A 25,915-nucleotide genomic window follows, 5' to 3' on the forward strand; every position below is an offset into this window, starting at 1 on the left:
TCTCCACCTCCTTGTTCGCCCAAGCAAGCTTTTTACGCGACATGTTAATTGTAAAGAATAATACCTTGAGGCTACTGTTTTTTTTTTTTTATCCCCGAATCACCCGGAAGTGACGATTCTGTCGACCAATCAACGGAGGGGGGGTGTAGCTAGAATTTCACGGGACCCTTTCAGGCGTCTGGTCTCGTTTTGGGTACCGCAACTGAGGAGTCCCGAGAATGGGGCCGGAACGGGTACGGCAAAGTCCGGGTCACGCCCACTTTTGGCAGTGGAAACGCGATCCGACCCGCACCTTTGCGATCCGATCCGTTCCGCACCCTGCAGTGGAAACGCGCCAATTTGTCTGACATCACGCCGGTGTTACACTGAATTCTGCGACCCACCGAAAAGTGTGACCCCAGAGGGCGCTGTTGCACATTTGCTGCAACATGCACGCAGCACGAGTTGGATGTAGACAGGCATGAAGTCGATAAAACAGTGTGCATTATAACAAAAACATAAATAAAACATAAGATCAGTTCCAAATAAAAGTCAACACAACATCTATATCATCGAAACTACGCAAGTTAAGCATGAACGATGCGACAAATAACAGCAGAGACTGGAACAGAGTCTGGAATCGAACACACGTATCTGTTTCTGACGACACTGACCACACACACACGCGTGCAAGTTGCAACTACCTACTTTCTGAGGGGTATGCAGACATATCACTGGCGTCCCCCCCTCCCAAAAAAGAAAGTGTATAAATCGAATTTATTCAAGGAGTTTCAATGATGTAGTCATCATAAAGCATGGGCTATAAAAACGTAAATGTTTATTTTAAAGTGCAATTTCAAAGTACAAGTTCAAAGAACAAGTTCAAGAATTGCTCAGCTTGCTAGTAGACATCAGACATCTGCAACATCAGCGAATCACCAAACAAACTCTGTAAAACGTAACAATATTTCAATCATACCTTCATATCAGCCAAAAGGAGGTGGCTGCAGAGACTGTTAACAATTCAAAAAATAAGCACTTGTGGCACGTTAATCTGTATGTTGCAGTTGGTTTGACAACTTGAGGTCAAAAGGTCAAGGAGCATACCATGGCGAAGTTAGTTTGATGTTGGATATTCGACAGATATTCAACAGATATTCGGCCATTAATTTCCTATGGAAAATAGCTTTTTGCTCAATAACTTCCGAGTTATGGGACCCAGAGGCCCCTGACCAATGTAGACCTGTCCTACTATGTGGTACTAACAACACACACCTCACTAAAAAATAATATTTTGCACCTCCTATTTTATTTGAATTCTTTAAACATCCCATTCATTTCCTTTCGGAAGCTATTGAGCAAAAAGCAATTTCCCATAGGAAATAATGGGATTTTTTAAATAAAATAGGAGGTGCAAAATACTAATTTCTAGTGAGGTGTGTGTTGTCATTACCACATAGTAGGACAGGTCCACATTGGTCTGGGGCCTCTTGGTCCCATAACTCGGAAGCTATTGAGCAAAAAGCAGTTTCCATAGGAAATGAATGGGATTTTTAAAAAATTCAAATAAAATTGGAGGTGCAAAAAAAATATTTTTAGTGAGGTGTGTGTTGTTAGTACCACATAGTAGGACAGGTCAACATTGGTCTGGGGCCTCTGGGTCCCATAACTCGGAAGCTATTGAGCAAAAAGCAATTTCCCATAGGAAATAATGGGATTTTTAAAATATCTAAATAAAATAGGAGGTGCAAAATATTAGTTTTTCGTGAGGTGTGTGTTGTTAGTACCACATAGTAGGACACGTCTACATTGGTCTGAGGTGTCTGGGTCCAATACCTGGGAAGCTATTGAGCAAAAAGCAATTTTCCATAGGAAATGAATGGCCGAATATCTGTCAAATATCCAACATCATACTAACTTCACCACGGTAAGGAACCGAATGAGTTTATTTATTTTAATTCTAAAAAAAATGCCGAAAAATATATATTTGAAAAATAAGCCTTGTGGCACATGGGGGTTATTATTATCTGTGTTATACAGTTGGTTTGACATCGAGAGATCAAAAGGTCAAGGAGCATAATAACTTTTTATTTATTTCATTTTAATTGTGAAAAATTGCCGAAAAATATATATTTGAAAAACAAGCCTTGTGGCACATGGGGGTTATAATTATCTCTGTTATACAGTTGGTTTGATATCTTGAGGTCAAAAGGTCAAGGAGCATAATACGTTTATTTATAAATTTTATATTAATTGTAAAAAAAATACTGAAATGATATATTTGAAAAACAAGCCTTGTGGCACAGGGGGGTTATTATTATCTGTGTTATACAGTTGGTTTGATATCTTGAGGTCAAAAGGTCAAGGAGCATAATACGTTTATTTATTCATTTTATTTGTGAAAAATTGCCGAAATAATATATTTGAAAAATAAGCCTTGTGGCACAGGGGGGTTATTATTATCTGTGTTATACATTTGGTTTGATATCTTGAGGTCAAAAGGTCAAGGAGCATAATACGTTTATTTAGAAATTTTATATTAATTGTAAAAAAAATACTGAAATGATATATTTGAAAAACAAGCCTTGTGGCACAGGGGGGTTATTATTATCTGTGTTATACAGTTGGTTTGATATCTTGAGGTCAAAAGGTCAAGGAGCATAATACGTTTATTTATTCATTTTATTTGTGAAAAATTGCCGAAATAATATATTTGAAAAATAAGCCTTGTGGCACAGGGGGGTTATTATTATCTGTGTTATACAGTTGGTTTGATATCTTGAGGTCAAAAGGTCAAGGAGCATAATACGTTTATTTATACATTTTACATTAATTGTAAAAATATGCTGAAATTATATATTTGAAAAACAAGCCTTGTGGAACATGGGGGTTATTATTGTCTGTATTATACAGTTGGTTTGACATCTTGAGGTCAAAAGGTCAAGGAGCATAATAAGTTTAAAAAAAAAAGAAGTAAAAAATCGATGAAAATATATATTTGAAAAATAAGCCTTGTGACACATGAGGGACATTAATCAGTATGTTGCACAGTTTGTTTGACATCATTCACTCAAATGGTTGAAGTGCATTATAGGTTTGTATTTTGAATGTTAAATGAATGTTGAATATTAAACTAACTTAATGCCGGTGCATTGACTTAATACCTCAGAATACTCTTGTCCAGGCTCATCTGCTCCACTAGCCTGTGGCGATAGGGACCCTGGTGATGTGTGCTTTGAAAGAAACACAACCAACATTTAGTGTAAGGTTTTGTGTCCCCCAAAATTTGATGAGAGCAGTGACTTAATACCTCAGAATACTGTTCTCCAGGCTCATCTATTCCACTAGCCTGTGGCGATGGAGATGATGGAGATGTGTGCTTTGAATGAAACACAACCAACATTAATGTAAGGCTGTGTGCCCCCCAAAATTTGAGGAGAGAGCGTACACAGCATTGACTTAATACCTCAATATGATAAGTACACACCTTTTTAAATGATTGATGTGCTACTTTAAGTCTTATTCGATGGATTTTTGTGTTTGGAATGCCAAGTCCGGTACAAACTTGACCCCAAAGTCCATCTCTAGCCAAGGTATTTGTATTTTTTTCAATGCCAGTCTTCATCAGGTCCTCACATTTTTTAGAAATCTGTGTGTACAAGATTTCTTTTTTTTTGTTCTATTGAAAAATAAATCAGAGTTTATCAGAGTTTCATCAACAACATGTTAGAAATAAAATTATAACTGTAAAATGTTTATAGAATAAAGTTGCTCACCCCGAATAACTTGAAAAAGTAGACTCTATATAAAAGTAAAAGGAAGAAAATGTTACAATAGCACTATACATTTTCTTTATCCAGAGTGCATCCCGCTCAAATAAATTCAAGAATTAAATCAGCATCATAGACAAAGTAAAGACTACAATAACACAGTTTTAAAGAAGTGAGTGAGACATACTTTTACAAAGGGTAGGCCTACTGTTTGTGCTAAGCCATGTTGGGCATAAGTTTTACTTACATGGGTTCATGTCATCCAGAGCCATTAATTAGAACACATATCTAGTGTTCTATATATATATACCAGTGGCGGCTGGTGGTTTTTAAAGTGAGGGAGGAAGGACTGCGCGCTTGGTTGCCATTGGCCTGCTTGCACTGTTGGTGTATGGTGGCATAAGAATGTGAGACTCAAGTTGTTTCAAGGTGTTTTGGTGAACTACAAAATAGCAGGGAGGGAGTTATGTGAATACAATTTATACAAAGCCACCAGTGGCATCACTGTAATTTGAGAAGGAAAGGATGCAAAGCATATTAGTCAAATCAGGCCTACTATTGATTTGTAAAAGTAAATAAAAAAATCTGGGCCTATCATTGGGCCTAGATCTCGACGGGTGTCAAGATCACGTTGGTGCTCACCAACGTGATCTTGACACTTGTCGTGGCGTTTGGTTGCCCTATCAAGATTTTCCACATCAGTGAAACCATGAACAGCCCACGTTGGAGATTTGCTATTATTATAGATTATTGCTATTATATAAGCAAACAGGGCCAGCAATAAAGTCGATTGCTTGTAATGCTACCAGTAAGCCATGCGTACCTAGCAAACCATGTAGCACTCACAACAATGACGTTGCCATTACTTCTGGTCACCTTGATTTTGGGAAGTGGTCTACCTCTTTCTTTGGTCGCTAACTTAGCACTGTAACTCAATGAATGGAATGCTTTTTTTAATAAGACGTTAACAATGTCCTCCGTTTCCAATGTTTCCATTGTACATTTAGGATCTCGCTATCGCAGATTTCACTTGCTCTGCGTCTCTGACTGAGCACCGCGGCAATGCAGACCGGGTTTGTTATCGACAGCGTTGCCAGATTGGGCAGATTTCCCGCCGAATGATAATTTTTCCAGCCTAACATGGTTAAAAGTAGCCCAATTGGGTGGGAAATCTGACCAATCTGGCAACGCTGCTCAACATCCAGGGATCCTGCTTATTGGTTCATAAGGCAGACGGATAGATTTTTGCGCGAATCAGACCCCTTAAGGTCCCACCCACTCAGAGGAGGTTTTTCCTCCTCTCTCCCATTGAAACCCATGTTATCCACCGGCCGCCAGTACTTTCGGGGAAATGAATGGGAGTCAACGGAGGGCGACGGAGGACCTTCCTCCCTGAAGTAATTGTCAATAAGCGATAGGGGGTGCTAATGTCCCTTTACCCAGGGAAACGAACATTATATATTCAAAGGCAATAAAGTAGTCATATTTAAGGGCATTAATTCATTACAATAGTCTGGGCATCTACATTTTTTATTCTCAACAATGTTAGGGAGGATCTTCCTCCCTCTCCTCAATGGAGAAGCCTCCACTGATATATACCAGTGGCGGCTGGTGGTTTTTAAAGTGAGGGAGGAAGGACTGCGCGCTTGGTTGCCATTGGCCTGCTTGCACTGTTGGTGTATGGTGGCATAAGAATGTGAGACTCAAGTTGTTTCAGGGTGTTTTGGTGAACTACAAAATAGCAGGGAGGGAGTTATGTGAACAAAATGTATACAAAGCCACCAGTGGCATCACTGTAATTTGAGAAGGAAAGGATGCAAAGCATATTAGTCAAATCAGGCCTACTATTGATTTGTAAAAGTAAATAAAAAAATCTGGGCCTATTATTGGGCCTATTTTTGCTCTCACTGACTGAAGTTATTTAGCTATGTTTATTTACAGTTACAATTGCTTGTAATGCTACCAGTAAGTCATGCGTACCTAGCAAACCATGTAGCACTCACAACACTGACGTTGCCATTACTTCTGATGACCTTGATTTTGGGAAGTGGTCTACCTCTTTCTGAATGAATGGAATGGTTTTTGTAATAAGACGTTAACAATGTCCTCCGTTTCCAATGTTTCCATTGTGCATTTAGGATCTCGCTATCGCAGATTTCACTTGCTCTGCGTCTCTCAGACTGAGCACCGCGGCAATGCAGACCGGGTTTGTTATCGACAGCGTTGCCAGATTGGGCAGATTTCCCGCCCAATGATAATTTTTCCAGCCTAACATGGTTAAAAGTAGCCCAATTGGGTGGGAAATCGGACCAATCTGGCAACACTGCTCAACATCCAGGGATCCTGCTTATTGGTTCATAGCGCAGACGGATAGATTTTTGCGCGAATCAGACCCCTTAAGGTCCCACCCACTCAGAGGAGGATTTTCCTCCTCTCTCCCATTGAAACCCATGTTATCCACCGGCCGCCAGTACTTTCGGGAAAATGAATGGGAGTCAACGGCGGCGGAGGGAGGACGTTCCTCCCTGAAGTAATTGTCAATAGGCGATAGGGGGTGCTAATGTCCCTTTACCCAGGGAAACGAACATTATATATTCAAAGGCAATAAAGTAGTCATATTTAAGGGCATTAATTCATTACAATAGTCGGGGCAATCTAGATTTTTTATTCTCAACAATGTTAGGGAGGATCTTCCTCCCTCTCCTCAATGGAGAAGCCTCCACTGATATATATATATGGTCACGCTTGAGTCACTGTCTAACGGAGTTAATTAAATAATGCCATCTGTTATTAAAGTCAGTTTCTGATTAATGTAGTAACATTACACCTACTTTATCATAATTAGTTACGATAAAGGGATGGGCTTATGGGATAAGGGATGAGCGTGAGTTAATTGAATGACCAAACGATGTAAAAACATTTTTTTTATATTAAAATAAAGTTGGGACTATTTTAAATATGTAACTTCATTGTCTTTATTTTAAGTCATATCTCGATATCTTCAAGCAGAATATCGATATAGGATCAATTTGATAATAAAGATAACTTTATTGTCAAAGTTCAATTAAATTAACACTAGCCATATAACGTTAAACTAATTAACTTTATATATTATATAATTATTATATAACGGCTCCATATTTCTCCGTCCGGTTTGAACTGCAGCTGTCAGGGTTGCTAGGTGACAGGAGCGGCGCGTGGTCACGCAAGGTAACCACGCTCGCCCTGCCTAACCAAGGCAGGGCTTTCCTATGATTGGCCGTTTCTGAAGCGCGATATTTGATTGACAGCCCTCCTCACATTCAATTCTGAATTGTACAGTAAATGGCTGAAATGATAGTTACGTATTGTAACTCTAGATTCTATGAGTATAGGCGCAGCCTTTTAAGGCTATCGCTATAGAGTGGCGAAGTCACGCCCCTTCCGGTAGAGCTCATGGGACCTATGAGATCGAAAAATATGAATGGGTGTCAATGGAGAGAAAATAATTATTTTCTGGTCCCGGTCTTTATATGACCTGGATTACACATATGTTGTTTGTGGATTTGAATGATCATTTTTCATGCAAAGAAAACTAAAAGATTTCGTGAAGAAGATTGATAATTTTAGGTTTTATGTGAGGCCGCTTTGTGAACTACAGCTCTTCGCTGCTCTCGACGCATATGATATACGTCACAACACCCGCACTTGGAACTCGGCACAGAGATGGCGACATAGACATCTTATAGACGGAGCATCGAATGCTACCGCCTACCAGGCCCCCAGGATAGGCGCATACTTCCGCAATCCACCAGTGCTCAGGGGCCAAGCCTGGGCCGTGTTCCAATTCCCGTACTTCCATGAGTATACTTAAAGGAAGTACACTATCTGCACTATCCGTCCTTACTTGAGTACGCTAATCTTTTAGATGTGAGTGCTGTTCCAAATCGAGTACTCTGTGGTGCACTTACCGGAAATGACGATCACGACTGCCGCCGTGGCTCCTCCCCCGCAATAAACATCCCGCTTTGAACGGTGAACTCTTTACGCCTAGCAGCTATAAAAACTACAAAATGACTTTTAATGCAGGCTATGTGGAAAATGCGCCGACTTTGGCTCAGCCTGGCTCCGCCTCTTCCACTACGTAGCTAAGATGGCTGCCGTTGAGTACGGGGAGTGTCTTTCGATCCACACTTCACGATTAGCCCGTTTTGAGTACGGCATCCGGGACCTTGAAGTATACTTATTTTCGCCGGATCTGAATTGGAACGTACTGTGTACTCAACTTTTGGCTAGTAAGTGCGGACAGTACGGGTATTGGAACACGGCACTGGTATTGCAGCTGTTTAAGCTGGCTGTGGACGGCGGTCCGTCATTTCATGTGGCCCAGAAGTAGATATCGCCGTCCACTCCAATACAAGTGGGGAACAGGATTGTGTCTCCACAAAAAAATTCTGGATATCAATCAAAGGCTCATAATTATATTTCTACCCTGTTCTAAAAAAATTTAAGTTTTTTCTTTTCAAAACGCCTCCTCAAGCGTTTTATTAGCAGTTTATGTTGGGTGGGCAGCTGAAAGGAGTCGTACTGAAACAAACGGCTCCTTGCTATGGACCTATTTTTAAGTGCACGGCTCCATTAACTTCCGAATTAAATTAAATTCTGAATTAACTTCCATTAACTCCATTAACTTCCAAAGTCTGAGATTTGTCCTTTTACTTAACATGAATGGCGTTGAACACGGATATATAACACACATATCATTGAAATAGCTGTAACAGGCACGGACATATTGATTACCTGAATGATTATGGGAGACCTACGTAATTTTCATAATATTGTTAATTGTCTAATATTAACATTTCAGTTGCGTTGGTTGGTATTTCATTTTAATTTGCTTGTTTAGCTATGTATGACAGGGTTATGGTTAGCTATGTATGACAGTTGACAATGTTGGTGTATTACAATTCATTATTTGGGTAGGCTACTCCAACTTCGTTGCTGGTCGATATGTAAACATTTACTTTTATATAAATTATTGATTGCATTTTTCGTAAAGTTAGTTGGAAGGAATCTGTTTCTTAAGCAATAACATTGAACTGAATTTTTTAGGCCTACATACGTTCACTATGTTACTATGGTATTATATGGAGCAATCTTACATATTTATGAAGTTTCCAGATCAATAAAGTTTCTCTTTTTATTTGAACTGCCTGTATGTCCTCTTGATTATAGTATTACAGTGTGTACCTTGGTTATCAGCTATCATAGAATGGTGTCCAAATGGCTGCATGTGTAAGAAAGAGGATTTGAACCAAGTGTTACAATAAAAAAAAGCTAGATATAGAGTGGGTGACTTTGTCAGTATACTCAATCGAGATGGCCACAATAATAACCGCTCTTAGATGGGTTGTAGATACTAAGTTTTATAACAGATAATTCAATACGTGAAGATTTGGTGATAGAGGTAAAGCATATTCTTTTAAATATTATAAGCCTTGGTTTAGTTATTCAGTTCTGTTGGATTCCAGCCCACCATGGAATATATGGCAATGAAATTGCTGCTAAATTAGCTAAAAGATACTAACCTAATTAGAAGAATTTAACCTTAAAGTGTAATTCCGGCGCAAATTGAACCCAGGATCTTTGTTTTGGCATTAAAACCCATCAAATATGCCTTCCAGATACCTTTTTCTTTGAAAAAGGAGTATTATAGTTTGCCGGGCGCAATGTTTGGCGTCCATGTTGTTGACTTGGGGCATAGTGTTTCGCTTCTAAATCCGCATTTCTGAACCACTAAATAGCACCAAACCTCTGCAGTAGCATGACTAGGGTCCCTACACATAAAACGAAGCACAAACAACTTAGTTTGCAAACCCGGAGTTTATTTAAAAAGACAGTTTAACAAGCATTACCGGTAGGTCCGTGTTTACAGGAAGTCCACACAAGTCGATTGCCGAATGCGCCGGAGTTCAGTTCAAAGGAGGAAAGTTTTGGAATTTATAATTTATATAATATATATTTATAAATAATATATAGCAAGTGTTGACACGTAAATTAAAGGATATATTGCATATGTAAGTTACAGTTACAAAATAATTGTTCGCTACAATCAAGCATGGCACGTTGTTGACGGAAGACGCACTGCACACGCATAGAGTGAAGCAGAGCTATAGAGAGAGAGTTGCGACACTTCCATTGGACTCCGTTGTAGCGCCTACTTACGGGGTATGGAGCCTCGAATAGTTCCAAACAACCATTTTACGGCGTAGGAGACCGTTCATTTCCATTGCTGGCCGCCGAGTAACTTCTGAGGTAAATTGATTAAATAGCTATCTCTTCTGAATTGTCAACTGTCTATATTGTATCAGAGGCCCTTTATGATGCATATACTGATCTTTATTTGTAAATGCACAGCGTAATTATATATATATTTATCTTGGTAGACGACCGATTGCCTGCTAGTTTGTTAGCTCGACTGCACCATGTGATGGTATCTACACCAACAATTACAAAGTTCAGTACTAGTGAATCTAACTTTTATTTAGTTAGTTATTTATGTTGGATTACTAGGATAATTTAGGTTGATTTAAGGACGGGTTTTATGATGCGATAGCTAGTAGAAATAACTGTTTGTTTAATTATATCCTGGAAAGGGTGATGTTCAGCACATGAAGCCCTACAGATGCCGCCGATTCAACAATGCTGATTATGATGGGAGGTCAATTTAACCTGTATGGCTTTTTCGTTTTACCTTCTTGTTGACTGAATTGTTTCTCTTTCTTAGTGCCAAATTGATTATTTTTTGTTTTGCAATAGCCCTCTCTGCTCTCCTCATTAATTTTTCCTTTTCTAGTTGCCTTATTAGGTCCTCCACAGTCGCCCCATCAGTCCCTGGCAGTCTGGTCCCTGGAGCAGCTGGCCCTGGCAAAAGTTATTCCTTCACTGTTGACCCCTGGCCCTCGGCACACAAATCCCTGGATCACCCGCCACTGGATCACCCGCCACTGGATCACCTGCCCCTGAATCACCTGCCCCTGGCAATGTGGCCTCTTGATTGCTCTCTCTGTCTTCTGTGATGTCCTTTTCAACGCTCTTGAAATCCACCTAAATTTCTCCCTCAATCTCTAACAATTACAAGGTAATGTTGCTGTTATATGTATTTTGCCTTTGCATTTGCAACCACTGTCATCTCCAATGTAAGAAAATGAATTAAAGCAAAACATTTCTGTAATGTGAATTAAATCATCTGCCACAATCAGAAACCAATACAATTTATAAATGGATCTACCGGCAATTGTTAATTGGGTAGAAATGTGTCGATTATCTACATTGTGTGCAAATCCTCAGAGAATCCCTGACCTCTGGTTGTTTTTTAAACTGAATGTACAAATATGAATTATGTAATCTCATTAGGAGTGTAGTCTATCCTTGAATTACATGAAATGGGGAATATTGTTAGCTGCATGGATCATACCGAAGTTTAATTTGGCGCAATATGTGTGGTCCATTGCACTTGGTTCCGGAGGCACCCTCACAGAAGGGGGTTTCCTCCTCTTCGGTTTAGGGCGATGGATGAAAACTGTTGGGCCTGCATCGGGCCTCAACTTCAACATCCTATCTACTTTTGTGGCTTTGAATTGGTTATTTTCAAAGTGTACCTGTAGGTAGGCTTGTAAGATCAGTTTCCATTGCACTTCAAATATCATTGGAAAGTCATAATTCTCTACACTTAGAATTATTATGCCCTTTGAAATGCTAGCAAGTGATCTGAACATTACGTTACATCGTTTTTGACTGTTGCTGACTGTCAATACGTTTTGACGGCTGACCATTGCCATCCATTTCTCCCTGCGCTCTTGGTCCTTGGGGAAGCCGTGATAACCCTTCTCGGACCGATTGGAGCATCCAAATGCTGCACAGCCAACCATGGTATGACCATTGATCTATAAAATGTTAGTTGTAACCAATGAACCATGACACCATTGAAGATCACAGAGCGGGTAACACCTGTTCCTCAACCACTTATGCCCCGACTTTTGAGAATAGGTTAGAGGTCAGAGTTCATGACCAAACGAGGATCCTCCCTCCTAAACCCATTTTGAATTTGCTCAGGGCTATTCTAAGTATTGTAATGGCATAAAGTATAGTATATTTGCAACATTATATGTTAATGGTTTGCCCCAAGTATATAGTGTTCCCTGCTGTGTCCATTGTTGAATCTGTTCACACAATCGCAATCACTTGTTCTTGTCACACTAATTGTTTAATAAAAAAAAATACAATTTCATTCATCCAAGCGTAATGAGTTGTTATTCTTTAATATATTTGATACTTTGTGTGGCTTATATCTTTAAATGATCATGGTAGAACATCTTGAATACTTTGATTTCAACACAGATGTAAGGTAAAAGTTAAGGTTAGGCCAGTATGCTAACACGAACGTGAAGCTTTCCCTCCAAAACTTAAAAATGTATCAGTATAAGTAATAGTACTTATAGATAGCTTTCAGTTGCCCCCCTACCGCTCTAAATGTAAAACTGACATTTACAAATATGCAATAATGCAATAACAGTCAGACAAATACTTGTATGTGATTTTTTCATTCATATTTACCATTTAATATTGAAATCTCTGCTGTCGTCCCATAGAATAACATTGAAAGCGCGGCGTGTTTGGAACTATTGAGGCTTACATGAACCACGTGACCACCCTGTCGGCGAGATCATAGCGTGTCGCAACTCTCTCTCTCTATAGCTCTGGAGTGAAGGACAGCTCAAGCACCGGAGAAGACGAACCATCCACAGCTTGAAGTCAAGAGAGAGATGGTTCGTGTTGGTGTTTTCCCCGGCTGCGGAAAAAAGAAAGAAAAGTTACACTCCAGAAACTTTCCATAGACTGCCATTGCGGTACAATGACCGATCTCTGGTAGACCAGTGGCTTATTGTTCTGAATATGGACATTGAGACGCCAATCAAGACGCTAATGCAGAAGGATCACCGTGTCTGCAGTGCTCATTTTGATAAGGACAACTTCATCATCCCCAAAAGAGCTGCTGACCCAAAGAACCCAAAAGGAGTTTCATTGAAGAGGAATGCAATCAACAACTTTATCTCAAGTCTATCCGTAGCCACTTGCCGCACTCGCGGGATTGCATTCCTCTTCAATGAAACTCCTTTTGGGTTCTTTGGGTCAGCAGCTCTTTTGGGAATGATGAAGTTGTCCTTATCAAAATGAGCACTTCCGACACGGTGATCCTTCTGCATTAGCGTCTTGATTGGCGTCTCAATGTCCATATTCAGAACAATAAGTACCAGAGATCGGTCATTGTACCGCAATGGCAGTCTATGGAAAGTTTCTGGAGTGTAACTTTTCTTTCTTTTTTCCGCAGCCGGGGAAAACACCAACACGAACCATCTCTCGCTTGACTTCAAGCTGTGGATGGTTCGTCTTCTCCGGTGCTTGAGCTGTCCATCACTCTATGCGTCAATCACGTGTGCAGTGCGTCTTCCGTCAACAACGTGCCATGCTTGATTGTAGCGAACAATTATTTTGTAACTGTAACTTACATATGCAATATATCCTTTAATTTACGTGTCAACACTTTCTATATATTATTTATAAATATATATTATAAATTCCAAAACTTTCCTCCTTGAACTGAACTCCGGCGCATTCGGCAATCGACTTGTGTGGACTTCCTGTAAACACGGACCTACCGGTAATGCTTGTTAAACTGTCTTTTTAAATAAACTCTGGGTTTGCAAACTAAGTTGTTTGTGCTTCGTTTTATGTGTAGGGACCCTAGTCATGCTACTGCAGAGGTTTGGTGCTATTTAGTCGTTCAAAAATGCGGATTTAGAAGCGAAACACTATGCCCCAAGTCAACAACATGGACGCCAAACATTGCGCCCGGCAAACTATAATACTCCTTTTTCAATGAAAAAGGTATCTGGAAGGCTTATTTGATGGGTTATAATGCCAAAACAAAGATCCTGGGTTCAATTTGCGCCGGAATTACACTTTAAGTATATATATATATATATATATATATATTTTTTTTTTATTCATTTCTTTTGTTAGTTTGTTTTATTTCGTTTCGTTAGTTCTTTTTTCTTTGAATTTATTTGTATGATTTAAAGTAGGCCTATCATTTGCCAACGTCCTTGTCACAAACTCCTGTGTAGTAGTCCAGTAGGTGGCGGTATATGGGGAAAAACTATGATCCCCCACTAAACTAGAAGAAGAAGATCTCTGCATCCGGTACGTCACGGACTAGGTCACGTGTCTTGGCCCCATAACGCGGAAGCAAATCGCTCCTGTATGTGATGTTACCCTGCGCCACTGAGCAGTTTGTATAGGAATGAATGGGCGGCCATTTTCCAGTCTGGTCCATCCTTTATTATGTCCGTGCCGCCTACTGGCGCTGACGAGACGCGGGGCCGCCATCTTGGAGTGGTCATCCGCTCCACTCAGTGTAATCCGTTTGGCTGGAGCAATGAACTGTCAGCGCATTTAATTAATCATACCTCACTGAATACCACTGATTTTCATGCGGTTTTTTGTCATACGTGTAGCTATGATAAAGGCCACATGGTTTGGCGTGTTTTATTATTCAATACTAATTATACCAATAGTACGGTAATGTTAGATCTTGCTTGTGAAAAGTAATCCCCCCGATTCCTATTATGGATTGTCCGCCGATTTGAGCAGGAATACGCTGAACAACAGCCCGGCATCCTGTTTCTGCTGCTGTTGCTGCTCCCGGTTGACCACTCCAAGATGGCGGCCGTATTTCTCGCGTCCCAGCAGCCAATGATGGCGATCTCTCTGCCCCACTTCACCGCTGTTTCCAAGGGGAGGATAAAAGCATCGAAAGAGGTGAAAACCATCATAAATCGGGGCACGTGCAGAGTTTCAGTTATGCCGATGGGAAGATTGTCGGTCTTCTCCACGCCAGTCGCAGGGAGCGTGACGTCACATACGAGCCGTGTAGTCTTTCTCGTTGTGTTTTCTCTACAGCCTTTATCTGAACAATTGCACAATAAACGGTTGAACTCTTTGCATGAAGAATTATCATTTAAATCCACAAACAACATATGTGTAATCCAGGGCCTATAAAGACCGGGACCAGAAAATAATTATTTTCTCTCCATTGACACCATTCATATTTTTCGATCTCATAGGTCCCATGAGCTCTACCGGAAGGGGCGTGACTTCGCCACTCTATAGCGATAGCCTTAAAAGGCTGCGCCTATACTCATAGAATCTAGAGTTTTATGGCAGTGCTTTATGGCACTAATACATTTGTAGCTTTAGTTTAAATTTAAACGGCCCCTCATAGACCGCGAAGGACGCTCCAACGGCGCATTTCAAAGCCAACGGCTTTGAAATGTATCTTTCTGTGTGGCGCGTGACGTGCCGTGTGCACAACGCCACAATTCAAAAAGTTAAGAGATGGCGCTTAGAGAAAAGCGCAGCGAAGTATGGAAATATTTTACAGAAATAGGAGATCATATGGTGGATTTGTAAAATATGCCAACCGAAATTGAGCTACTGGAGTAGGCCTACTACAAGTACTATGCGGCATCATATGATCCTGAAACACAACGGTGAATTCGGGAAAGCAGACCTGCAGCAACCAAGTGTCGTGTGTCTGGGTTTTCACCGCCGCGAGACGCTACTGAACTGTAATCCCGGCCGTGGAGAGAAGATTCGTTTTATTTGCAACTTTAAATTATTTGCAATGGTTAGGCTACTTGTTTCGTTTAAAAAAAAAAAACGTTACATGCCTTGTTCGACGTGATTTAAATTGTGAGACGCATATTAATTTATTTTTGTAAGGAAAATTTGTTTTGAACGTTTGAAAAAATAAAATAATGAATACTCTGATAACTCTTGACTGTTTGGATTGAGAATAAGCATTACATGTTGGGTTGGTGATATTGCCGTTCATCATTAGGCCTATTCCTGCTGCAGATGCGTTGCATTCTAAAAATAGATAGGCCTAATAGACGAGTACTCGATTGATCCTCGAGGAATTCCTTCGATTTTGGAATTTAATACTCGTGCCCATCCCTGCATATGTAGCATTGTTTATTTATTCTGTGCATGAGAGAATTAATCACAAATTGATACATTAACAGGTGAAGGAAACGGCAAAATGACTCCGGTCGAACACACACGTGTAGGCCTATATTGGAATGGCTCATTAACGGAAAAACACAAAATTAACTTTTATCTCGCCTCACCTAATTATTGTAACTTCTGGAAACGTTTTATTATATTGACACAAGGCGAAATAAGGCCATTCATTGTATTTGTTATGTTGACAAGGAGTTGTATATGTTTTAAAAAGAAAATTGTACTCACCCTCGCTCATTCTTCGGCATCTTTCGACCTTCTTCTGAAGAGGTTTGCAGGTGTCAATGAATATTCGAATATATTCGAACATCAGTCAGCCACGCCTTTTCCGACGTCCGTTGACTGACGGTGCAGTCAGAGCACGAGGCGTCAGTGTTGCCAGATCAGATTGACAGTTTCCAGCCCAATCACATCTTAGAACCCGCCCACTCCAATAAAAACCAGCCCAAACCACGAAGTTGACACCCGTGTAAACCCGTAAAATCATAACACATACAATAGAAAACACATCCAGAGCTTCATATCTGCATCAAATAACCACATATAAATGATAGATAAATAGGTTTTTGCAAATTGCAACACAGTAGAAAATGGAGTGCCATTATTGCAGAGTAAACCTATTTTCCTCTGGATAGAGTAGTTATAACAATGTACAGAGTAGTAAAATCGTCTAAATAGTAGTGTCAAAAGTGAGAGTTAAGTCCAACATGCACACAATGACCAAATCTACTCTACATGGTGATGATTCCCCGCGAAAGTAGTACTAGAACTGAACTGGAGCTCGAGCTGGCAGTGGCACGTTGGAAATCGTCTCTCTCCCCAGTCCCCACTAGCAGACCTATCGTGGTAAGTTTGTATGAATATTTGTAGGTTTTCACCATCTAGCTAGATATTTTTCCACTTACGACCAACTTTTTGCAATACATTGACGATGATAGACGATGGTAGGCGTATTAAGTTAAGTTAGGCATGCATAGATGTAGTTAGCTAATCAATATGCCTCACTGACTTCAAGTTCAGATGCATTCGACTGCAATACCACGTCAATAACTTAGAAGTAATACAGTTGATAACGAAATTAATTTAAATGACACATTTCAGACTTGATTTACTTGTTAACACCGTGCAATGTATGGGTTAGAGATAATTGAAGTTGTTCGGCCGGGTGGGTGACGTTGGGTTAACGTACCAAAATGTTAGCAAGTTAGCTTGACAACGTGGTTTCGGGGCCTGTCCGTAATTCCGACACCTCATTGTTCCGACGTCTCAATGGTCCGAAATATTTCCCATTAGATCGACATACCACTATGCCGATGGTTCAATGTTACGAAAACGGAACCCATAGATCCGAAGGGCCATTTGTCTGACTTTTCAAAAAGGAGGCCGACGGTTCAATATGCCAAATAGGCCTACATAGAGTTTTATACCTCTCTTGCGCTCGCTCTCTCTCTCTCTCTCTCTCTCTCTCTCTCTCTCTCTCTCTCTCTCTCTCTCTCTCTCTCTCTCTCTCTCTCTATGCCACTTTGCTCTCAGAGAGAGAGAGAGAGAGAGAGAGAGATACAGCTCTTATATGTAGGCCTATTTGGAATATTGAACCGTCGGCCTAATGCGCCTCTTGTTTGACTTATCGGACAAACGGCCCTTCGGAACAATGGGTTCCGTTTTCGTAACATTGAACCGTCGGCATAGTGGCATGTCGATCTAATGGGAAATATTTCGGACCATTGAGACGTCGGAACAATGAGGCGTCGGAATTACGGCATGGCACCGTGGTTTCTGCCCAAGTTGAAATAATTTGCAAGATGTTATGTTGTCGTGCTTGACTTGTGCCTGTCTGAAACCAGACATTGAGAGTAATTTCAACATTTGCCGAATGGCAAGAAAGTCATTAGAAAGACACGAGGTTATACACTCTCAGCTAACAAGTTTATTAGCACCCCGTATATCAACCTATTGATACTGTAAGAGGAGATTTATTTTTGTGAATAATTGTGTAAAAGAAAATATGATTTCTATGATGGTTAATGATTTGATAAATATATTCTTTAAATTATTATTTAGATTGGGGAACTACTTCTTCCTATGTAGTTTGGATCCATAGGGTTCACCGTAGTTAGGTTGGGCGGAGTGATACGCCGCACACAAGAGGCTAGTTTCAAGTTTGTTACCGGCGACAAGGGTGCCACTTGTCTGTTTTCTTGAGCGGAGAATAAAACATATACAAGTTGCTCTGAAGAAGCTGTCCCTGTGCTGTTCTTACCCACGACCCCAAAAATAGACTTTATTAAGGTGACGCTAACTTACACCCAGCGTCACAATACCATAAGTCCGTGAGTGTTTATTAGACCATTACGTTTTCTAATAACTTTGCTCTGATTCTTCAGAGAATATTTTGATGGATATTAACAGTTATTCAACCTTCCTTAAATTTAAATTTAACAGAAAATGCTGCTGCGTGTCTCGTTTGGCGTTGTGCAGGAGTACATGAAGCTGCCTGAACTAACATTCAGTGATTTCTTGAGAGAAGGTTAGTCACTAAATTTGGATTGAAAGTAGCCTAATCAAGTGGTGGCATATTGCAATTGTTTCTCATCAGAACATTTTGTGCACTGTTTATTTATTTTACTCTAGTGAGTCTAAAATTTAACATTGCTGAAGACAGACGGTTGGACATCAAGATTTATGACCAGTCTAACACAGAGGTCGACTCTGAGGTTTTTGAGGAGATCGTACAAGAGTTCCATGGACCTTTCCTAATTTCATTGGCCAATGAAGCACCTGGTAATTGCTGCCTACCTGCATAAGACTACACACACATCGTTGAAGTGGAAGTGTTGAACTATGTAATTGGGTTCTTATTTCCCAATGCTCAGGTTACCCTCAGTCCACGTCATCTCCATGCTCTATTGCATCTGAAGACACAGTGATCCTCAACTTCTCGTTGTGTGACCCAGCTGAGGAGCCAGTTGCAGCCGAAGGAAGTCAACCTAAAAGGCCTTGCCGCATTAACTATGAAGCAAAAGCTGTGAGTTGTGTGTGTGTGGGGAGTTTGATTCACATGTTTAATTTGAGGTGCATCTTATTTGTTTCATAATTTCCAAGTATTTTTCAAAATACAATACTGCACATTTTATTTCTTAGCTGATTGAAAAAATCTTGACGACAAAGCCTGGAGGTGACCGTGTCATGGAGGAGTATGCGAAAACGAAATCAATTACAGATTCAACCAGAAGACAGCTCATCAACATACTTACTGCAGAGATGACGGAAACACATGGGTAAGTATGGATCAAATATGTTATCATGAGACATTGTTTAAACATAGCAATTATTGTTTAGATCATGTTGTTCAATGCTATCTATGAATGTTGATTATTGAATACACCAGGACATCGCCGCCCCGGAGTGTAAAAGTGATGTATGCACAGGGGATTGTCGCTCTGTTACCATACCTTGAAGACCCATATTCACAGAATGGCTATGTAAGTAAAGGTTTTAAAATATATTTGCCCTTCGAACTGCTGAGATTTACATTTACATTTATGCATTTAGCAGACGCTTTTATCCAGAGCTCAGAGATCATCATATGAATGTATATATCACACTGTGCCTACATTATACATAGGAACATTACTACGATCCTGAAAGTGGTTCAGGCTACATTGCATGGCGGTTGAAGACAATTCAACGAAAAGCTGCTGAGGAAAGAGGTCCTGCAGTTAGTACATCTCCTAAAGGTAATATTTATCATGAGGTGGAATTATCAACCTGTGAAATGTGTTTAAAGGAGGATATGAAACTGTGTAGTTATTAACAGCAACAACAAAATTGTCTTGTTCTAAAGTTGGTGGGCCAGGCCATGGGCGTACTAGACCCTTTACTGCCGACAGAGTCCTGACTGACGAGGAAGTGGAATGCGCTATCGCTTTGTTGAGACACACTGCTGATGAGGAGACCATCCGTGAAAAGATGAAAGTCACTTTCGCATACCGCCACGCCATGGTCAATGATGAGAACAAATCAGCAGAGGTCTTCTCAGTATTTCCACGGTTCCTAGACACACCAGGACTGGTATGGCGTCTACATTCATTGAATACTGAGACATATTGTAAAATGTAGCACAAGGTACCAACTCAGGTTGTCCTCCTTTTCTTCTTTTTTTTCTTTTTCAAACTACAGATAGAACAAGATTTTAGAGTGATGTTTGGTGAGCAGACTGCCAACAAGTTCATGGAGAGGTGGCCTACCACTTTCAAAGCAGGAGTCATTAAGGAAAGCCATGGACTGGTCCCCTCCACAGACCTTCTTGATTTAATGCGCAATGCTGAGACATCTACTGAAGTTGAAAAAGGTAAGTCTTTGAATGTGGAGAAGCATGTTGCTAAATATATTGAGGATGGTGGAAAATTATGGCATAATGTTAACCTGATACTTGTTGGCCTCTAGGCTGGGACAGTGACATGTCTGCCATCATACTGCTGCTACATCTGCTACCACCATCTGCACAGGGACGAAAGTGGCCAGGGAAGATATCAGCATCTAATGCAGTTGATCACCTCATCAAATTCCAAAAGGTACACTAGACATTAATCAAACCTCATCCCTCCCACCACCACCCACCCCCCTGCCAACAACACCTCAAACTCCAAACATCCACCAACACACCCCAACTCCACCCCACACTCACTACCCCTTTGTCAACGCCACCCTACACTCAAACATCACTCACCCCCAAACACACACACTGCAGCCGTGCATCCCCTCAAACATCATTGTATCATTTCAGTGATGATGATAGGTTTTCAATGTAGTGAGTCCCCGGGACCCACAGGTGGCGAGTTGGGTGGGTCCCTGAGAAATTCAATGGGTCCCGACTCCCCAGTTTAAAAAATGTGTTTCTTTTTTATTATTATTCTATTTCTTAAATTAAATTAATAGTGTTAAACTCAATACATGAAATTGTCATCTGAAAAGCGCAGCCATTTGTATGTGGTGAGCCACTGCTTCAGAAAAGTTCGCTTTTTTTGGGAGGAACATGTAGAAGGTTGAGGCACTTCTTCTGGCACTTCTTCTCTCTAGGCTGATCAGAGTCAGGGAGGAGTGCAGAGGTAGTGGGGACAGAAAATGCAGCTGCAATAGTTTGCTGACCTGCAATAGGTTTAATCTTTTCCTTTGGTGGTATTTTTGCGTTCTCTCTTCTCTGCCTGTTTCTCGAGGAAAAACGGGATCTCGTTGGAAGCGCGATGTATGCGCAGGGGCCGTTTGGGCATAACAATATGGCGGCTGCCGTTCAATGTAGTTGTCATCACCACCACCGGATTATGTTTCATTTATTTCATTACAGCACGTCCCCTAAACGTTACAACATAATCGACACGAATGAGCACAGCATCGAGCAGTGGAAACGTGGGTTTATTTACTATGAAGTTCGTATTTTTAATTGTTGAAATGAAATCAGCGGTGACGAGCTAGTTGTTTTGGTAGCGGCTAAATTAGCATGTCGTGATACTTTGTACAGGGGATCATGTCTGCGCCGAGTAGATGTGCAGAGGGTTGAAACAGCGCTTGTCCGGTCTGCTCACAAGAAGGTTTCTTTGGCCAGTTACTGTGATTAAACACGAGTTGTTTAAATGTTCACAATGTATCGTTTTTCATGGGGAAAATGAGATGCGTCCCCGGGACGCATGGATAGTGAGTTTAGTGCGTCCTTTCAGATTTTAATGCGTCAGGGACGCAGGACGCGTACCTAGCAACATCACTGATCATTTTATCTATCTAATTTCTGTCATCACTCAAAGTTCTACAATACACACTCACACTCACACTCACACACACACCAATGTTATACACCACATACTACTATGAGCACCTATCCCACACACAGCACTCTTCCCTTTGAACCTTTCTTTCTTCTGGAGAACCTTACAGTTTCACTGCATGTGCTTTGCGCAATTAATTCTATGCATGTGACATAAAATTCTTGAATCCTTAAATTGTTTAGAGATTGGAGTGATATCATGTTATTGTTTTATTAAATAGTGTTGTTGAATGTGTTTTGTTATAGACGGGAACAAGCGTGCAGCAGCATCTTGACAACATCGCTCAAAGCATTCAGCCCTACCTCCTTGCTCAGGGACCCACAAAAAGCAGCATTCACTCTTTCTTCATTGCCATCGACAAGCATGCACTTCCATGCCAAGCCACCAGCTCGGTTGGAGCCCTGGATGAGCTCTTCAAGGCCCACTATGTGTTTGGTACATCTTACAGTCCTGCCTCAAACAACTTTTTCACTTTTCTGCAAACTTCCATTTACAACATTGACGTGGGGAAAACTAAGGAAACGCCAAGAATTGCAGAGTTGCGAGCGAGAATGGTGCGTTAGGCACTCTTGAAATTAAACAATGAGGTGCTTTCTTTGCAGCAAACAATCTAGTAAAGCACCTCAAAGTAATACATGGACTCTGTACGGTAAGGACTCTTTATGTTCAATGTGGCCAAGTGGGATGCTCACGTTTTTTCAATAGTTTTTCAGAGGGGTGTTCCACGAACGGAGGTTAAACAAACACTGAGTTAACGCTGAACTCTAGGTTGATTGACCCTGTGCCGACCAACCCAGAGTTTTCGGTTCCACAGCAGCGGTTATGCATTAGTTCAATCAACTCGCGGTTGGTTAACCCAGGGTTGTGCGCGTCCACGCCAAACCTATAAAGACGTGATGTATGGATCATGGAATTACCGATCAATATGGCGAAACGGGCCGCATATTTCTCAGATCTCGACCTCCAGGTTCTCCTGGAGAGTTACGATGAGGAAAAGGGAGTGATAATGAGGAAATGCAACACTAAAGCATCTGCCATAATGAGAAATAAAGCCTGGCAGAGGATAGCTGACCGCGTAAATTCGTAAGTGTCATGGTAAAAGCACTATCCTAAATATTTGAACTGAATCCATTCATTACCTATCTCAGTTAAGCTTTCTTAACATTCCATAATCTGTTATCTATAAAGATGTAATCCGACGGCCCCCAAACGAACTCGGGAACAAGTAAAAATGAAATACAAAAACGTTATACAAGCTGGTAAGCTTTTCCCACCATCGTCCTACATATTTGTCATATCATAGGCCTATTTGTCACTGCTCCTGTATTTTAATAGCCCATTTTTTTATTTTTAAAGCCAATCGTAAGAGGGCCGACAGTCGGCAGACTGGATCGGGCCCTCCAATTACCTTCACCACGGTTGAGGAGCTGGCTCTAACCATTAATGCAGGGCGCCCTGGCATGGAGGGGATACCTGGAGGTACCTCCTCCGAGAGTCCGGGGCCATCTCCGTCCACTGTCAACCCACTGGTTGAATGTAGTTTTTTTTTTTGTTATTTCATTTTTTGTATGCGAACGCATGCAAGCCGTGTGTGTGTCATAGCGCAAATGTTCCAAATGTTATTTTGTAGCTGGGTAGAAAACCCCATGTTTGTTGTATGCCTGCTGTATAAGCCTATGTGGCTCTATTCCAAAACGTGACTAATTAATCAACTTCACAGATCAAGACGGAGTATTGCTTTTAATCGAGCCGGCTACGAATCCTCCAGTTTATGTAAGTCCGGTAGGCCTGTTTTTTTTTATTTTTACATTTCTGTTGTAAGCGCATCTCAAAATACTCAGCCAATAGGCCTATAATTGCTCTTTGTATGACAGGAGGCCGATGAAAATATTGCCATGGATGGGTCTGAAAGAACTGAGGTATAGGCCTCGCTTTTTCTTGCCAGTTCCAAGTCATTATTGACGATTCAACTAAACTAACAGTGTTCTCAAACTCACTTGTCTCTTAACAGACTGTGGTCGAGGAAGCGGCGGGTACATCAGGGTCGCAATATCAGCATGTAAGACATATCCTAGGCTACTCACTTAATTTATTGGCCAAGTATGTCGCTTGAATGTTAAAACAATATTTTCCTCTATTTCAGTTGACTACTAAAGAATTATATCGACTTCATCTTCAGCGGGAAATCGCTAAGGCTGATTTGCAAATGGAGTACACGAAGCTGCTGATGGAGGTAAAAAAAAAAGGAGGTTGGGCAGAAATTCAACGCGGACATGATATTGCTATTCAATGTCTAATTATATTATTTTTCCTCCCTCAGCAACTAAAGAATAAAAATGATTGATAAAAACAGTGTTGGGTGGTTTTTTTTTTTTTTAATTGAAGTGATTTTGGCAAATGTGTTCCCGCATCCTTTGTCCAGCCCTTGAATCCATTTGGGGAATGTGTTCCTCCTCGAGGAACGGGTCAAAGGGGGGAGGCATCTCTTTGCGCAGGGTGGCGATATTGTGGAGGACGGCGCATGCAACAATTATGTCGCATGCCCGTTCCGGACAAACCCTTAGTCCACGTAGGCATTGAAATCTGGACTTCAATATCCCGAATGTGTTTTCAATCTTAACGCGGGTTCTGCTGTGTGCCCGGTTTAATGTAGTCTGTGGTCCAGGAGCGGGATTAGGGTACGGGGTGATGAGCGTCGGGAGGCATGGATACCCTCGATCTCCTAGGATCCACCCATCGAATTGCCCTGCGATCAAATACAAACTTTGAGCTATCTTGCACAAGCACAATTATATGAGATCTATGATATGTTCAGAATGCAACTCACCCTCTTGAAATTTACGGCTCAAATTGGATTCACGATACATCCTTGCATCGTGGACTGAACCAGGCCATTTTGCCTCTACATTGGTGATCATGTGGGAAGCATCACATATCATCTAGTGATAAAAGAAAAAGATCGACAGCGATTAACAAACCATGGAGATATTGGAAATATCCAATATAGGCAGTGTACACTTACCTGAACATTTATACTGTGATAGCCTTTCCTGTTCACATAATCTGCCTCATTTATAGATGGGGCCAGTATGGGCACTTGTGTGCCATCAATGCACCCAATTACATTTGGAAATCCTGAAATAAAACACCCAGATGAAAAGTCAACGAGGGTAATTTCGGTGCCATTTGGGAACACGTAAAGTAGATAATGCTGACCTGCAAGTTGGTGAAACTCCATTTTCATGCGTCTCGTGGGTTTATGGCCTGGAAATACGATGAAGTTCCGCAACAACCGCTTCAGCGCAAGACAAACTACGTACTGAGCGGCAGACCGTGGCTTTGCCTATGTGCTCAGCATCTCCTACGCTGTACAAAAAGCTTCCCGTCGCAAAAAAACGGAGAGCTGTGCAAATTGTTTGGAGTGGACTGAGGGCAGTTCCACGATTGGTCACATTTGCAATGTATGGTTGGAGAAGGTTATTTAAATAAAGCAAAGAATCACGTGAAAAACGATATCTCTCCAGCAAAAAGTCCTCCGGAAAGGACAATATGTCGAGCCGTGGTCTAATTAATCTCTCTCTGTGAATGGCACGAATTATTTGCGCTCCGATATCAATCGGCCTCTCGTCAAAAGGGCATGCCATTGTGATCACGTAAAAGCTGTGGTGAACGCGGGTTTAAATACCCTGAGCAAAACCGGGTTATCTTTGAACTTAACCTGCGCAAAACCTGCTCCGACCAGTTTTGATTCAGAGCATATGTTGCTATAGCAACTAAGATACCGTGATCCTTTTGGAACGGAAAACCTTGGGTTACCGCAAACCCTGGGTTAACTTACCCGGTTATGTGATAAAACCGCAGGTTTGATTCAGAGCATATGTTGCTATAGCAACTAACATACCGTGATCCTTTTGGAACGGAAAACCTAGGGTTACCGAAAACCCTGGGTTAACTTACCCGGTTATGTGATAAAACCGGCTTTGTGGAACACCCCACAGGTCTTAGGAAGCATCTGAATAAGTGTCATGTGAATAGTGCATGTGATATTATTGTTGAAACTGAACCTATGTATGTTGTCCCATATTGTTATCTCTGAGGAGTTATCAGGAAATAAATGGTGCTACAGTACCTGATGGTGTGTATTGTCTTATATTATAGCAGTTAAAAACATTACTATTTCATTAAAATAAAATATAAATATACACTATATATTGTATTTTAAGA

The 25,915-nt window shown here is 40.9% G+C and overlaps 2 protein-coding genes, 1 long non-coding RNA gene and 1 pseudogene across 15 annotated transcripts in view; 2 read left to right on the forward strand and 2 right to left on the reverse strand.

Annotated features, from left to right (window-relative positions):
• The window catches only part of LOC130404184 (NLR family CARD domain-containing protein 3-like), an 80,578-nt gene that overhangs the window by 3,791 nt on the left and 50,872 nt on the right, over positions 1–25,915 (forward strand). The gene's annotated exons all lie outside the window — the stretch shown is intronic.
• On the reverse strand, positions 780–17,273 carry LOC130404189 (uncharacterized). Of its 2 annotated transcripts, XR_008904207.1 has the most exons (7): positions 17,062–17,273; positions 16,101–16,214; positions 3,756–3,780; positions 3,467–3,658; positions 3,290–3,358; positions 3,144–3,212; positions 780–928 (listed from the first exon to the last, which is right to left on the reverse strand). It is a non-coding gene; the product is annotated as an uncharacterized LOC130404189 (long non-coding RNA). The 2 variants fall into 2 exon arrangements; XR_008904206.1 differs by having other exon boundaries at positions 16,101–17,270.
• On the forward strand, positions 16,299–24,042 carry LOC130404185 (uncharacterized). Of its 12 annotated transcripts, XR_008904203.1 has the most exons (18): positions 16,299–16,718; positions 18,315–18,399; positions 18,504–18,653; positions 18,746–18,897; positions 19,014–19,150; positions 19,261–19,354; positions 19,498–19,609; positions 19,717–19,943; positions 20,052–20,223; positions 20,319–20,446; positions 21,937–22,126; positions 22,294–22,340; positions 22,880–22,950; positions 23,048–23,227; positions 23,412–23,464; positions 23,566–23,610; positions 23,703–23,924; positions 24,012–24,042. XR_008904203.1 is itself a non-coding variant. In XM_056608831.1 (16 exons), the coding sequence occupies exons 1-16, from the start codon at positions 16,608–16,610 to the stop codon at positions 24,033–24,035; spliced, it is 1,827 nt and encodes a 608-aa protein (XP_056464806.1). In that variant the 5' UTR covers positions 16,299–16,607; the 3' UTR covers positions 24,036–24,042. The 12 variants fall into 12 exon arrangements, 5 of the variants coding, with proteins under 5 accessions (XP_056464806.1, XP_056464804.1, XP_056464805.1 ...); XR_008904202.1 differs by having other exon boundaries at positions 21,937–22,786; XR_008904200.1 differs by having other exon boundaries at positions 21,937–22,774.
• Positions 24,060–25,419, reverse strand: LOC130404188 (putative nuclease HARBI1; annotated as a pseudogene).

This window comes from Gadus chalcogrammus, chromosome 15, assembly GCF_026213295.1.
Source record: "Gadus chalcogrammus isolate NIFS_2021 chromosome 15, NIFS_Gcha_1.0, whole genome shotgun sequence".
In the NCBI taxonomy this organism is placed as follows: Eukaryota; Metazoa; Chordata; class Actinopteri; order Gadiformes; family Gadidae; genus Gadus; species Gadus chalcogrammus.

Excerpts from the sequence above, each read along its gene's own strand:
- LOC130404185 (XM_056608829.1), top strand. The coding sequence starts at position 16,608 with ATGGTGATGATTCCCCGCGAAAGTAGTACTAGAACTGAACTGGAGCTC. Across the intron at positions 18,400-18,503 it reads CAGTGATTTCTTGAGAGAAG|TGAGTCTAAAATTTAACATT; the intron begins GTTAGTCACTAA and ends ATTTTACTCTAG. Across the intron at positions 18,898-19,013 it reads TTAACTATGAAGCAAAAGCT|CTGATTGAAAAAATCTTGAC; the intron begins GTGAGTTGTGTG and ends TTTATTTCTTAG.